General features: G+C 42.6%; 1 protein-coding gene across 4 annotated transcripts; it reads left to right on the forward strand.

Moving 5' to 3' along the window:
- Positions 1 to 571: 571 nt before the first annotated feature.
- On the forward strand, positions 572 to 8,511 carry LOC132867998 (uncharacterized protein KIAA1522-like). Of its 4 annotated transcripts, none has more exons than XM_060900973.1 (8): positions 572 to 749; positions 4,082 to 4,382; positions 4,526 to 4,917; positions 6,432 to 6,732; positions 6,858 to 7,399; positions 7,572 to 7,667; positions 7,971 to 8,220; positions 8,431 to 8,509. In XM_060900973.1, exons 2-8 carry the CDS (start codon positions 4,163 to 4,165, stop codon positions 8,469 to 8,471), a joined length of 1,842 nt encoding a protein of 613 aa, XP_060756956.1. In that variant the 5' UTR covers positions 572 to 749; positions 4,082 to 4,162; the 3' UTR covers positions 8,472 to 8,509. The 4 variants fall into 4 exon arrangements, with proteins under 4 accessions (XP_060756956.1, XP_060756957.1, XP_060756955.1 ...); XM_060900974.1 differs by lacking the exon at positions 572 to 749 and adding an exon at positions 1,047 to 1,626; XM_060900972.1 differs by lacking the exon at positions 572 to 749 and adding an exon at positions 1,976 to 2,634 and having other exon boundaries at positions 7,971 to 8,287; positions 8,431 to 8,511.
- The last annotated feature ends 6,582 nt before the right edge of the window (positions 8,512 to 15,093 follow it).

Here is a 15,093-nt window from a genome sequence, read left to right on the forward strand (position 1 = left end):
AGATTTGTCGCTTGGAAGTAGCGTTTGCAAAGGAGTGCTTGCTTTGGGTTTTGAACTGATCTTTTCTGTGCTGGGATTCAACCATGAAAAAGTTACACTGGAAATATTAGCTCTGTGTGTGTGTGTGTCCAAAAGTATGTGGAACATTTGAAGAGTTTTAGAAAACAATGATTATTGTAAATAATCTTTGACCTGTATTGCACTAAAACAAGACAACAGCACATTTATTTCAATTCTTTTCCAAAACAATTTTCAATTGTGATTCTTCCAACACATTTCAAAAAAAAAGAAAATCTGAGACAGTAAAACATTTAGCACTTTTCACCCAGGGGGTTAAAGGAACACACGGTTATCTGGGATGTAGTGGTGCGTAAACGCACATAAACGCCGTTTACCCACCTCCAGATTTTAGGAAATAGCGTTTATGAACCTCTAAATATAGTTTACGCACCTCTAAATACAGTTTACGCACGTATGTCTCTTGTTTTATACAGATATTAAAACAGCTTTTCCGTTATTTTTCAATTGCCTACACCTAGTAGATCCTGCACAAGTTCTTGTGGGTTTTATCAACACTGCGTAGCCCACGCGTAGTAATTGTCTGTCTACCGCTCGCCCTCTTGCGGGAGCCAGCAGACTGCGACATTCATTAGTCACTGATTACGTGTGTGAAGAAATGGATATTAGGCGATTTCTGAAGCGTCGGAGCATCACCCTTCCAGCTGATACCAGCAAAACGTCTCGACACAGTGAGTCCAAAAAGAATCCTGAACTTCACGTTTTTAGGATAAACTCCCCATCGTTTTGGTTTGTGACCCATGCCACTAACTAACGTTAGGTTGTTAACTTGTGCCATCAAATTAGCCTACCTTTCTGGCAGACAAATGACGTTGTTAGTGCAGTCTAAAGTTTTTGGTAATTATTATATCAACATAAATTCAGTATTTGTAGCGCATTGTAAGACAAATAGTTGTCATTTCATGTTAATCTCGAAGTCATGATGACAGCATGCTAGCATAGGCGGTTTTAAACGGGGGCCAGGGGGGGCCAGTGCCCCTGTAAAATTGCTCCTGGCCCCTGTGCTGAACAGATAAGATTTATTAATTTCGACGTGCACTGGCTCGAAGATCGGAACTGACATGACGGAGTGTTCTACACGGACTCCTTAAAGCGCTGCACGCACACTGTTACCTGCAGCAGAAAGTCCAGCAGCAGCGCGAATTGTAAACTTCGGACGTGAGTGATAACAGCTGTCACGTCCGAAGTTTTTTGATTGAAAAGCCATCAGATACAGTAGCGCTGACACGTTTCACTGAGCCATATAAAGAAGTATTTTTTGAGCTCTTTAGACTATGCAAAATAGCTGTGGCACTCCCAGTGAGCTCTGCCTCTTGTGAGCGGAGTTTCTCCACTTTGAAACTGGTGAAGACCTACCGGTACCTCCGATCCACCATTAGTGAGGAGCGTCTAAGCAATCTTGGTGTGCTCAGCATTGAATCCAGAAGGTCCAAGGCTTTGAACCTTGATGCATTTGTAGACCGTTTCTCAAGGAGTCACAATCGCAGAATCTTGTTGTTGTAGTGTTTCAGCCTGCTGTGAATGCTATAGGGTGATTCTGAGACCACTGTATGTGAATTTATTTTTTCTTTCTATTTCCCCCCTGCTGTACATAAAGAGTGAGATGATGACAGTGTGATTTAGATAAAGATAGTGATTGTACATTCAAGTCTCATGCTGTGAAAAAGAAAATTCATTCATGCTGTGAATTTAAAAAGTGTCATTGGACAGATAAAAGGTTCATTGTATGCAAAAATAGAAATCTTATTTTACAAAAAAGAGAAACATGGTTTTAAGATTTATTGAGCACAATTTATGTTTAGGCTATTGAGACAGAATGTTTATCTCATTGTATTTATGCTCAATGTATTTTTTTTTGGTTTTAAATAAACTAAACTAAACATTTTGAACGCTTAAATATTGCCGTTTTTTCCTTATGTGCCCCCCTGAAAAAATACTGGCCCCACCTCGGCCCCCCTAGTAATTTTGGTCTAGAACCGCCACTGCATGCTAGCTTCATGTCACGGACATAATATAGAGAACTTAGCCTAAAGTAACATTAGGCAAGTCACTCCTCCCCGCCCTTCTCGGTGTGTGGGTGTGTGTGTTTATTTTTTAAAGAAGGCTATAGCATTCAGATTGGGCAGAAATACTTGTCCACATGATTGGTGTACTTCGCCGTTTTAATTTAATTTTACAGATAGTGGTGGAGAGACAGACAATGTTGCGGGGCCAGGAGAAACAGCAGGAGGAGAGACAGAAGGAGGAGAGAGTGAGAGGAGGAAAATAGGGCAAAGAGAGGATGAAACAGGATCAACTACAAGAGGAGAAAAGAGAGAAGGCAAATGGATGGAGAATCAGATAGGCCTTTAAGAGAAACTTTGATAGAGGAAACTGAGGGAGAAACAGAGAGAGGAGAAAATGAGGGAAGAAAAACAGAAATAGACAGAACAGAAGGAAGAGAAAATGAGGGAGGAGAATCAGACAGAGAAGATGCAGAGACAGACGAAATGGAGGCAGAGGAAACTGAGACAGTATCAGAAAGCATCAGATGCCATCCACACATCTGGACTGAAAGTATGTGTAATTTGCCATTCTTACACACAGTCTTTATTTTTCTCTCTTTATTGATTATTTAGATTTCATAAACACCACTCTACTTGGTGTCACACACACACACACATGCTTGGACTCACTCACACATGCACACAAGTAAACACACATGCACACACACACACAAACACTTTCATACACACACATACAAAAGTTAACATTCTTCTAGTGCAAGGTCTACTGCTGTGATATATCTGTCAGCTTATGGATTTCATATGGCCTACTGTTGGTATGTGTAATTTGCCATTCTTTCACACTGACATTATTTTTCTCTTTATTAAGATTTAATAAACCTCAAACATATTGTGTATCTTGTTTTATGAATGATATAGAGTAGAGACCTCAGGGAACCCTTGTCACACACACACACACACACATACATACATGCACTCACACACACAAGTACATGCACATTCACAAACACTCCGTCATATACACACACACACTCCTATGTGTCAGAAAAGTTGTTTCATACAATACGCATCGTAGCATCCTTGCGTCATGCTTGCGTCGACTATGAATTGGCCCTTACAACGTTGTGGTCCCCCGATCCCAAAATTTATAGTTTACCCACCTCTTTTTTTACCACTACACCCCTGACGGTGAGAGAAGGTAGGAGACCTGTGGGGACAGTGGTGGCTCAGCAGACCTTTCCTGCCGTAACATCACTGTGACCAAAACCAGCATGGGGAGGGGTCAAAGCCCAAAACTCCACTTCACTCCATGAATCCACACGAGTGAGGCCTCTTGGGGCTGAGCCGCTCATATCTTAAAGCCTCGGCACATTGTGTGATGTGGTTATGAACAGAAACACAGTACGGTTACGCACAGTTACTGTAAAACATTGACTGTAAAAAGGGGCGGAGCTAGGATGAAGCTTTTCTTGCTGAACAATTTAAACAAAAACAAAATCGAATTCAAATTCAAACTTCAAAGAACGGAATCCTGAAACGATGCATATATATGACACACACACTCCATTCCACACTCCACATTTCACACTTCACATCTCTCACTCGACGCTTCACATCTCTCTCTGTCTTCAAACTTCACTTTTCACGCTTTACACCATCCTCCATCCAAAATGGTGAGTTGTAACCAGATCCCCTTCTGAAGATGACGATGTTGATGAGTAAATTTGATGGTCAGAACCACTGGGATTTTGTCATTGTAATATTCAGTAAGACAAGTAGCCTATTGTGTGCTCGGGAGCGCTAAAGCCTTGGACACGACGATTTAACTCAGAAGCAGAAGATACAGTCCAATCAGTAATATATCCAGACCTGTTCATTCAGAGAAATGGAATGATTTCATCAGTAGGCCTCAGTATGGACCTGTTCATTTGTTTTTGGACTTTGTTGTTGAAGAAATAATTTGTTTCTCTAAAATCCAACTCTGTTTCTTTCTTCAGTTCCAGTCTCAGACACCTCACTTTAACCCCCTGTTCTACCCCATCCTACCACCGCAGTCCCACCCTCCGTCCTACTTCATCATGCCAGACCAGTTCTACCCCCCGTCCCACCCCGTTCTGAGATCCGCCTCCTACTACCCTCCACCCGCCATGATGGGGATGAACGAACACCACGTCCCATCTGTCCAGGAGATTCTGGGAGGAAACGCCGCGTCTCCTGTGACACCACCTGAAGGTGGACGTGTAGACGATGGCTGTGTGATCACTGCTCAGGCTCATGCCACTGACGTGCTCACACTCGGTAAACAAGATTAAAATATAGCTGGGTTTTACGCTGTTGATTCTTTTTCACATTCTTTAATGTTGTAATGTTTTCCCTGTCGTAACATTCCATTTTATCTCCTTCTTGTCCTGGATTTTGTCCAAATCAACATGTGGCACCAGAACCGCCAGCATCAGCTGAGTCAGAGCCTGAACCTCAACCCACTTACAGTCTGCCACCTGAAACTGTGGGCATCGAAGAGTCTTTGTCCTCCAGACCCCCAAGTCCAAACGCACTGATGTGGGGCGAGATAATGGACAGCGTCGACCCAATCCCATCCAGACCCCCAACTCCCACATTACTCCCTTGGGGAGACCTAATGGAGGAAAGGGGGTTCCAAAAGGACAAGGGGCAGGTGGACGACTTCATGGAGGTAAAGGAGAAGGTGGAGGAGAAGGAGAAGGGTGCAGTGATCAGGGAGCTGAAAAAGAAGGTCAAACAGTTTCAGGAGCCAAAGAAACAGGCAGATGCAAACACCAACAAGCTCCCGAGCTCCGCCAGCGAGAACACCAAGGTACAGCAGTTCAGTCTTTCTGCAGATCAGAGCCCTCGGAAGACATGCCTTTGTGTCCATATATGGGTATGATTGCGGCGATTTCTTAGAAATATTGAGACAATTTGCTGCACGTGAGGCTTAAAAGGAGATTTCATTCGGCCCTTGTATGAAAATTCTTCTAATTTACTTTTTCAAAAGGAACTAAATGAAGTTAGCAGGTTAGATTTGTCGCTTGGAAGTAGCGTTTGCAAAGGAGTGCTTGCTTTGGGTTTTGAACTGATCTTTTCTGTGCTGGGATTCAACCATGAAAAAGTTACACTGGAAATATTAGCTCTGTGTGTGTGTGTGTGTGTCCAAAAGTATGTGGAACATTTGAAAAGTTTTAGAAAACAATGATTATTGTAAATAATCTTTGACCTGTATTGCACTAAAACAAGACAACAGCACATTTATTTCAATTCTTTTCCAAAATAAACAATTTTCAACTGTGATTCTTCCAACACATTAAAAAAAAATCCGTGACCGTAAAACATTTAGCACTTTTCACCCAGGGGGTTAAAGGAACACACGGTGAGAGAAGGTAGGAGGCTTGTGGGGACAGTGGTGGCTCAGCAGACCTTTCCTGCCGTAACATCACTGTGACCAAAACCAGCATGGGGAGGGGTCAAAGCCCAAAACTCCACTCCACTCCATGAATCCACACTGTTGTTCTTATAAATCAGCGAATCCTGAGATTCACTCAGATGTGTTGGTCACGATTAAACCACCAAGACACAAGTGTGAAAATATTCGAGGGCATTTTGATTTCGAGAGCTTGGAAAAAATTTCGTGTGGATTTCGACAGCAAAAAGGTTTGAGTGAGGCCTCTTGGGGCTGAGCCGCTCATATCTTAAAGCCTCGGCACATTGTGTGATGTGGTTATGAACAGAAACACAGTACGGTTACGCACAGTTACTGTAAAACATTGACTGTAAAAAGGGGCGGAGCTAGGATGAAGCTTTTTTTTGCTGGACAATTTAAACAAAAACAAAATCGAATTCAAATTCAAACTTCAAAGAACGGAATCCTGAAACGATGCATATATATGACACACACACTCCATTCCACACTCCACATTTCACACTTCACATCTCTCACTCGACGCTTCACATCTCTCTCTGTCTTCAAACTTCACTTTTCACGCTTTACACCATCCTCCATCGAAAATGGTGAGTTGTAACCAGATCCCCTTCTGAAGATGATGATGTTGATGAGTAAATTTGATGGTCAGAACCACTGGGATTTTGTCGTTGTAATATTCAGTAAGACAAGTAGCCTATTGTGTGTTCGGGAGCGCTAAAGCCTTGGACACAATGATTTAACTCAGAAGCAGAAGATACAGTCCAATCAGTAATATATCCAGACCTGTTTATTCAGAGAAATGGAATGATTTCATCAGTAGGCCTCAGTATGGACCTGTTCATTTCTTTTTGGATTTCGTTGTTGAAGAAATAATTTGTTTCTCTAAAATCCAACTCTGTTTCTTTCTTTAGTTTCAGTCTGAGACACCTCACTTCAACCCCCTGTTCTACCCCATCCTACCACCGCAGTCCCACCCTCCGTCCTACTTCATCATGCCAGACCAGTTCTACCCCCCGTCCCACCCCATTCTGAGATCCGCCTCCTACTACCCTCCACCCGCAATGATGGGGATGAATGAACACCACGTCCCATCTGACCAGGAGATTCTGGGAGGAAACACTGCGTCTCCTGTGACACCACCTGAAGGTGGACGTGTAGACGATGGCTGTGTGATCACTGCTCAGGCTCATGCCACTGACATGCTCACACTCGGTAAACAAGATTAAAACATATCTGGGTTTTCTGCTGTTGATTCTTTTTCACATTCTTTAATGTTGTAATGTTTTCCCTGTCATAACGTTCCATTTTATCTCCTTCTTGTCCTGGATTTTGTCCAGATCAACATGTGGCACCAGAACCACCAGCATCAGCTGAGTCAGAGCCTGAACCTCAACCCACCTACAGTCTGCCACCTGAAACTGTGGGCATCGAGGAGCCTTTGTCCTCCAGACCCCCAAGTCCAAAGGCACTGAAGTGGGGCGAGATAATGGACAGCGTCGACCCAATCCCATCCAGACCCCCAACTCCAACGTTACTCCCTTGGGGAGAAAACCTGGCTGTTGAGGGTTCTGAGCTGTCCTTATCCCCAAATCTTAGTTCACTCAGTTGGGGAGAAATAATGGACAACGTCAACCCAATCCCATCCAGACCCCCAACTCCCACATTACTCCCTTGGGGAGACCTAATGGAGGAAATGGGGTTCCAAAAGGACGAGGAGCAGATGGACGACATCCTGGAGGTAAAGGAGAAGGTGGAGGAGAAGGAGAAGGGTGCAGTGATCAGGGAGCTGAAAAAGAAGGTCAAACAGTTTCAGGAGCCAAAGGAACAGGCAGATGCAAACACCAACAAGCTCCCGAGCTCCGCCAGCGAGAACACCAAGGTACAGCAGTTAAGTCTTTCTGCAGATCAGAGCCCTTGGAAGACATGTCTTTGTGTCCATATATGGGTATGAGGGTGTTTCTCTGAGTTCGCTTGTCTCCGAGCTCACATTTGTAGCGTTTTGATTGGTTTAATGAACACACTGGATGTTGACTTTGCCCTCTGTTTTGTAGGGAGTCGAACTGTACATTCGGGGCATCGATTCCAGCGTGGACTCCAGGCGGCTGTTGAACGAATTCCACCCGTTTGGAAAAATCATCAAAGCGAAGGTCAGCGACTATTCCTGACATTTTCTTCCTTTCCCAATAACCTGTGTTCATTTCCTCTGACGTCAAACCCAGTGTGCACTTGCAGCACAAAGACCCGAGTGTGTAGTGCAGTGTTTATTTCATATCCTGTATTTTGTATCACTGCTGCCTGAAATTACATTTAACACAGAAGACGTACGTATGGACGATGGGGAGGTGCAACACCAGAACCCTGACACTAACACTACATAGCTGTTGGGTTTATATTTTAGTGTACGTGTAATGCTTATTGTTTGCGTCCTGTGTCTCCTCGCTGCCCTACAGGTGGTGATGGAGAACGGGAGCTCCAGAGGGTTTGGCTACATCACGTACCAGACCATGACAGAAGCCACGACAGCGATCAGGGAGATGAACAGGAAGATGTTGGGGTGGAAGCCGCTGTTCGTTGCTCTGTCGAGAAGTAAAGACGAGCGCCAGTCTTGCTCCGGCCCGAGAGAGCAGAAGACCAGGAGCGGCCTTCTGTTCGAGCCCTGGCCGAGTCACAACCCGGACAAACAGAGGGTCCAGTCCCAGAGTGGGTCACAGTCATATTTGTAACGTCTTACAGAATGGGTCTTGTTCATTACCTCAGGAGCTAGCGAGTAAGCAAAGAACATGTGGAGCGAATACTTTTGAATGCACTAATATGATCTAGAATAGTGCAATGGGAATATTATATACCAGGATAAAAGGTTTGATGATTGTTGTTCTAAAAAAACATCTCTCCTCTGCTTTTCTCTTTCAGGTCATCCCTTAGTCACATCGACACGCCCTGACTGGAAATGAGAAACTTTTGTAAAAATAAACTCCTCAATTGAAAAATGCTGCACAAATGGTCTGTGTCTTTCTCATAGTGAATAAATGTTGGTGTAAACGACTCACACAGAAACAGCAGTAAAGGTGCCGCGCTGTAAATCCACTCAAATAATCAGCTCGAAAATTCCACCTCAATCAAATGGAATCTTAATTCGACATTCAACACTGAACACCATCAAAAGCTCAATGATTAACATCGATTAGTGATGAACGAGTGATGTTTATAGAAAGACAGGTCATGTTTGTGACAGTAAACTGCTCAGAGAACACAGCAGACTCAGGGGGAAGAACACACAGGAGATTTTAAAGCGTCTGTGTGCTGCATCAACTGCCTCGCATCTGACTCGTAAATCCGCCATGTCAGAACCAGAGCCTCCAGACTGGTGAAGACCACGCCCACATGATATGACGACTGGTCCAGACGCAGGCTCGAACTCCAGTCGCGGCTCCTAAAGAAAGGAGCGCGACCCACTGCTCCAGGAACTGAGACTGGGGGAGTGAACCCAAGTGCAGAACCAACTAAACACTGATGTGCACAAGGTGCTGACCAGGGGATCGGGCCAAGAGACGCCTTGGAAAGCAAACTGAGGGATGAGCACCTTCAAAGAGGAGGAAAAAAGAAACCAGAGGGTCACCCCACACTAGACTGGAACCTGGGGCCGGAGGACTGAGAGAGCAACATGCAGCCCAGTGAGCTCCCAAGGCAGTAAAAATAAAGCGCTGGGAGGGGCCCTCACTAAACCTGGCAGGGAGTCTGGGGGTCCGACCGCAGGACATTTAGGAATTTTTCATTGCATTTCCTAAAATTCGACACAATCAGAGGCGGGTAGAGTAAGCAAAAACTGTCAGTAAGTAAGTAATGTTTTATTTGTCCCACAAAGGGCAATTTGTTTTGCAGAAGTAGCATACATGATAAACACAAACAGACACACATTTCCACACAAAGTTTAAAATAATAATAAATAAAAAATGAAAAAAAGAAAAAAGGGAGGGGGAGGGGTAGAGGTTATCTCTGTTTGTTAAAATTCATTAACTGGACAGCAGAAGGTATAAAAGAATGTTTATATCTGTTGGTTCGGGCGAGTGGGTGTTTGAAACGGGAGCCAGAGGGCAAGACCTGAAATTGGCTGTGCAGAGGGTGAGTATGATCTGACAGGATTGATTCGGCCTTCTTAATGACCTGTTCCTCATCCAGTGCAGACATACTTTTCTGTTGTACACCAGTGACATTACTACACACCTTGATAACCTTAGAGATGGCATTTTTCTGTTTCACATTTAGCATACACATTTTTCTGTACTCGGGTCAAAGAAGTGTGACTTAATAATAATAATAATAATAATAATAATAATAATAAGTGTTGCCAGGCAAAATAAACCTCGCCCGGTAGCACTTATGATGAGTTTGAAGGAAGATATCATCTCATCTCATTATCTCTTGCCGCTTTATCATGAAAAAACAATTTGACCTTTTTGGTGACCTTGACCTTGATTTTGACCTTGTGTGTGAACATACTTGGCCAGTAAACATGGTTCTGGTTCTGTCGCCCCTGCGGCAGTGTGTGTATGTCAGCCTCGGTTCAGAGGTTTCAGGTTCGAAAACTGTAAGAGGTTCGAGTAGAATAATCTAAAGTACAGACAGTGGAAGCTCAGTGGAACGCACTTTCCCTCTGTAATAAGCATAAACATGTCTGAAAGCGATTTCTTTAGTCGAGTCCATTTATTTATCATTTATAATTTATATTTATAGTCATAAATCAACAGAGCGGGGAAGTTTTTATCAGTGGGGTTTAAAAATGGGCGTGGCCAAACCCCCTTCCTTTGCGTATGTAAACGAACCAAGAAATCATCCAATGACAGCAAGTGTATGCAAATGAGAGAGGTCATGATCCAATCAGTGTGTCTGTGGGCGGAGTCTTTCCCAGGCAGTGCTCCTGCAGTCTGAGCTCAGAGCTTTTTAAATTTTTAAAAATTTATTATTAACCTTTTTGGTCACCGTGACCTTGACTTTGGCCAGATGACCCCTAAATTGTTGGAGGTTCTATTTGAGACTAATGGCCATCTATCCTGAAAGGTTCATGAAGATTGGTCCAGCTGTTTTCCCATAACATCGTTAACAAACAAACAAACAAACAAACAAACAAACCCAACCGAAAACAAAACATCCAGCAAAAATAAACCGAAATAAAAAAACCCTAAAAACAAAAATACCAGGCGAGGTGGTAATAATAATAATAATTATAATAATAATAATAATAATGAGTGGAATACAGCGCCCTCCACAATTATTGGCACCCCTCATTAAGATGTCTTCTTAGGCTTCTAATAAATTCATTTTTAAAAAAAATAATATAGGACAACAATGCAAAAAAAAAAAGAGAAAAATCCAACCTTTAATTCAAGTGCATTTATTCAGTGGGAAAAAAAATCCCACATTAAGAAATAATTCTTTTCCATGAAATCATGTGTGCCACAATTATTGGCACCCCTGATGTTAATACTTTGTACAACTCCCTTTTGCCAACAAGACAGCACTTAATCTTCTCCTATAACATTTCACAAGATGGGAGAATACAGAGAGAGGGATATTCGACCATTCCTCTTTGCACAATCTCTCTAAATCATCCAGAGTCCTGAGTCCTCTCCTATGCACTCTCCTCTTCAGCTCACCCCACAGGTTTTCAACTGGGTTGAGGTCTGGGGCCTGAGATGGCCATGGGAGGAGCTTGATTTTGTGTCTGGTGAACCATTTTTGTGTAGATTTGGCCACATGTTTAGGGTCATTATCTTGCTGAAAGACCCAGTGATGACCCATCTTCAGCTTTCGGGCAGAGGCCACCAGATTTTGATTTAAAATGTCCTGGTATTTCAAAGAGTTCATGATGCCATGCACCCTGACAAGGTTCCCGGGGCCTTTGGAAGAGAAACAGGCCCACAGCATCACCGATCCTCCCCCGTACTTCACAGTGGGCATGAGGTGCTTTTCCGCATACTCATCTTAAGTGATGTATTAGAGTGTTTGTTGCCAAAAAGCTCTATCTTGGTCTCATCTGACCAAAGCACACGGTCCCAGCTGAAGTCCCAGTACCGCTTAGCGAACTCCATACATCTACATTTATGCTTGTAGGTGAGAAAAGGCTTTTTCCGTGCATGCCTCCCAAACAGCTTGTTGGCATGTAGATGGTGCCTGATGCTTGTTATGGAGACTTTGTGACCCCAAGATGCTCCTCTTTGATGCAATTCTCTAACAGTGAGCTTTGGAGAACTTTTTACTTCTCTTACCATCCTCCTCACTGTGCGTGGTGGCAAGATAAACTTGCATCCTCGTCCAGGCTTGTTTGCCACTGTTCCAGTTGTTTTAAACTTCTTGATGATTCCTCTGACTGTAGATATGGGCCGGCGTAGGCGAGTGGCTATTTTCTTGTAGCCATTGCCTGACTTATGAAGGTCGACACAAATCTGCCTGACTTGAATGGTGTGTTCTCTTGTCTTTCCCATGTTGAAGAGTGGATAAGAGAAATAGGCCTCTGTGTCACATCATATTTATACCCCAGGGAAACAAGATGTGATGAATTACTAGTTAAAGGTTCCTAGATACTCTGATCAACTTTATAAACTACAGTAGAAATGACAGAAATGCTTCAATTACATTTATTTTCTAGGAATTGTTATGGGTGCCAATAATTGTGGAACAGGTGATTTTAAGAAAATTTCATAGTAAGGGATTTTTTTTATGTTTTTTAAATTCACTTGATTTATTGGTTACATTTTTCTACAATTTTCAGTGTGAGATTATGCTTCTGCAATAAAAATGTAATTTATTTTAAGGCTTTTAACACATCTTAACCAGGGGTGCCAATAATTGTGGAGGGCACTGTATTTGTAAAAAAAAGAATCGTATTAAATGATGACTCAAGTTGTGAGTCAGTTCATATGATGATTTATTCCATCAATAATGTTTTACATTCAAATATATCAGAATATCAGTTCTGACCAAAATAAAAATTTAAAGTGCTTATCGAATAAACACATCATAAAATCTGCTCAGAAAGTCAGTACTCAATCATATTCCTCATGAAAAAAAATAAACTAGAAATCTGAAATTGTCTCTGAATTTCAAGTCTTCATCTATTTCACAATTAAACTGACAACATTTAAGCACATACGCAGAACCATGGCCTCACTTTTTGTTTATAAATGCCTTGAGACCTCAAGAATGGCACAGGAACAGTTTTAAGCGTTAATAATAAATCTAATATCGTAATTTTTACAATTAAAGTGATTCATATAGGTAGCGGTCTGAGTGAAGGACCTTGACATCTGTGAGGTCACAGCAGGAAGTCTATCGGTCTCATCACCATTTGCGCTATACTAAAACACAGAGCTGACTGCAACTCCGATCCTCCATTTTGAGCGAATTTATCGCCGTGCCATGTAGATGTCTTTTTGGCGGGTGCAGCAACAAGACAAAAGGTGGATTTACGTTGCATTCATGGCCCAAGAATGTTCAAACTGCAAAGCTTTGGACACGTTTTGTGAGAAGTTCACGGGCACATTGGGTGCCTACGAAGTGGTCTCTCCTCTGCTCTGCATGTTTCACTGAAGACTCGTACGAGACCTCTGATCTGTTGAGGAGCGTTGGCTATAAGCCTGTATTGAAAGAGGGTGCAGTACCAACAATTAAAGGAAAAGAAAACTACATGAAAAGGGAAAGTAAGTTCATTTGCACCAGTTCTCCCGGAGTGTGAGCCGAGCAGTAATGGCGGAGTACTCAGTATGGAGAAAATGGAGAATGAGTGGAGCAGTTGTCTGATTTCTCCGCTGGATATGCTCGCCTCAGCAGCAATATCTCACCCTTACATGAAAGAAGCGAATGAACGGAGAACTGAACGAATAACTGAAAGTCAGACTGTTTCAAAACAATCGGCCACAAGATCGACCTTCAAGAAGCGAGAACACAGACGGGTAAGATGCGACTCTCATTTGGATACAAAACAACAAAAACAACAACACTCGTTGTTTACCTGCATTTAGATTAATACATGTAACTTGTATTGTGTGTTTAAGTTACTGGTATAAGATTATTTAATTTGCTTCAGAATGTGATTGTCTCAGTTCATCTGATTATTTAATTAGCCTTTTACGTTTTATCAGTGAAAATGCATGCATGTACATGTCTGTTGCATAAGTTATAACACCCATCCTGTTTTAATGAGAGTCAACCCACAATCAATGAAGTCAAATCAGTCTTAGGCCCACTTTACACGGGGACGGTCTAAAACAAAAACGCAAAAGTCCATTTTCGTTCTCACTTTTTTTCCGCGTCTACACGACCGTTTTCAAGGAGGAAATCTGCGTCTATACGGTGACGCATAAACGTGTGGAATTCAACTGGATGTGCATGCCAGGCGGCTAGGTGGTGTTGTGAAAGACCTCCGCTATGTCTGCACGCATGCGCAATGTCTTCCGTCTTGTCTGATCTGCACATCTGCGCCGCGAAAACTTTGACTAATCTGGCTATGGTAAGTAAGAAAGTAAGTAAAAAAGTAAGAGCATACTATACCCGCCTCTGTTCATTAACGGTATATGTGCAGATTCGGTATAGATGTTCGAAGGACTCCTGGACGTTTATTAAAGCTGCCAGAGCAGCTTGAAGGTCCGTTGGATCGATGTAATCAGACATGTTCTTACTTTTTTACTTACTTTCTTACTTCCCGGGCTGGCATGTACAGTATATAACATATGTATGACGTAAACGCGTACCCGACGTGAGCAGATCCGAGCAGAGTTTGGCGTATTGGGTAGTTTAGTTCGGTAACGGGATTTCTTACTTTAACCATGAATTTTTATTTATATGACTTTGGTCTATAGCTGTCAAAGGCCTCGGCCTTAAAACCGGTTCCCGCTGTGACGTCACGCACTCAGGGCTGGCTGGCTCAGCGGGGCGGCTCCAATGCCAACTTTGCAGTCGATTTTAACTCTCAAAAAAATATATATATATTTAATTCCAATTGATGCAGCATACAAGAGTCAAGGATGGAGATACTATCCACTCAGAAATGTATTTAAAAATAAAGGTTCTGCGTATCTCCTTTAAAATTAACAGCCTCACGCCAAGTGACATTCGCCTAGTAAATCTCTCCACAGACAGTTACCACTACACACACACACACACACACACACACACACGCTGTGATGGATGAACATTTATAATTTTCATTTTTACATGATTGTATTCTTATTTTCCATTTTCACGATTGTAAATTTAATTTTGGCATAATATTGTTTCTGTGTAACATTCAAAACATTGCAATCGCAAAAAATTGTAAACGTACAATGTCAGTTTCATTCTCTCCCGCTTTGCCTGTGTAGAGTCTGGGCCAGGGCCGAGTTTACAATTTAGAAGGCAGCAGTTCGTCACGAGGCCAAGAGTTCAGCCAAAGTTTAATTGAGTGTAATCAGAACTCCTTGAGAATGCAGTGTCGCGATTGGCCTATCCTTGATTACCCACAAATGCGCGTGAATTGAATGACGAAAAGATTCCAGGAGGAACGTTTTCGTGTTCACTTGTTCTTTTCGGATACTTTTGGAT

Source organism: Neoarius graeffei, chromosome 19 (genome assembly GCF_027579695.1).
Source record: "Neoarius graeffei isolate fNeoGra1 chromosome 19, fNeoGra1.pri, whole genome shotgun sequence".
In the NCBI taxonomy this organism is placed as follows: Eukaryota; Metazoa; Chordata; class Actinopteri; order Siluriformes; family Ariidae; genus Neoarius; species Neoarius graeffei.

What these genes read in the sequence shown, in the direction of transcription:
- LOC132867998 (XM_060900971.1), top strand. Translation starts at nt 2,524, where the DNA reads ATGAGGGAGGAGAATCAGACAGAGAAGATGCAGAGACAGACGAAATGG. An exon ending in CCGCCAGCGAGAACACCAAG is followed by an intron (nt 4,918 to 6,431) that starts GTACAGCAGTTC and finishes TTCTTTCTTTAG; the next exon opens with TTTCAGTCTGAGACACCTCA. An exon ending in CCGCCAGCGAGAACACCAAG is followed by an intron (nt 7,400 to 7,571) that starts GTACAGCAGTTA and finishes TCTGTTTTGTAG; the next exon opens with GGAGTCGAACTGTACATTCG.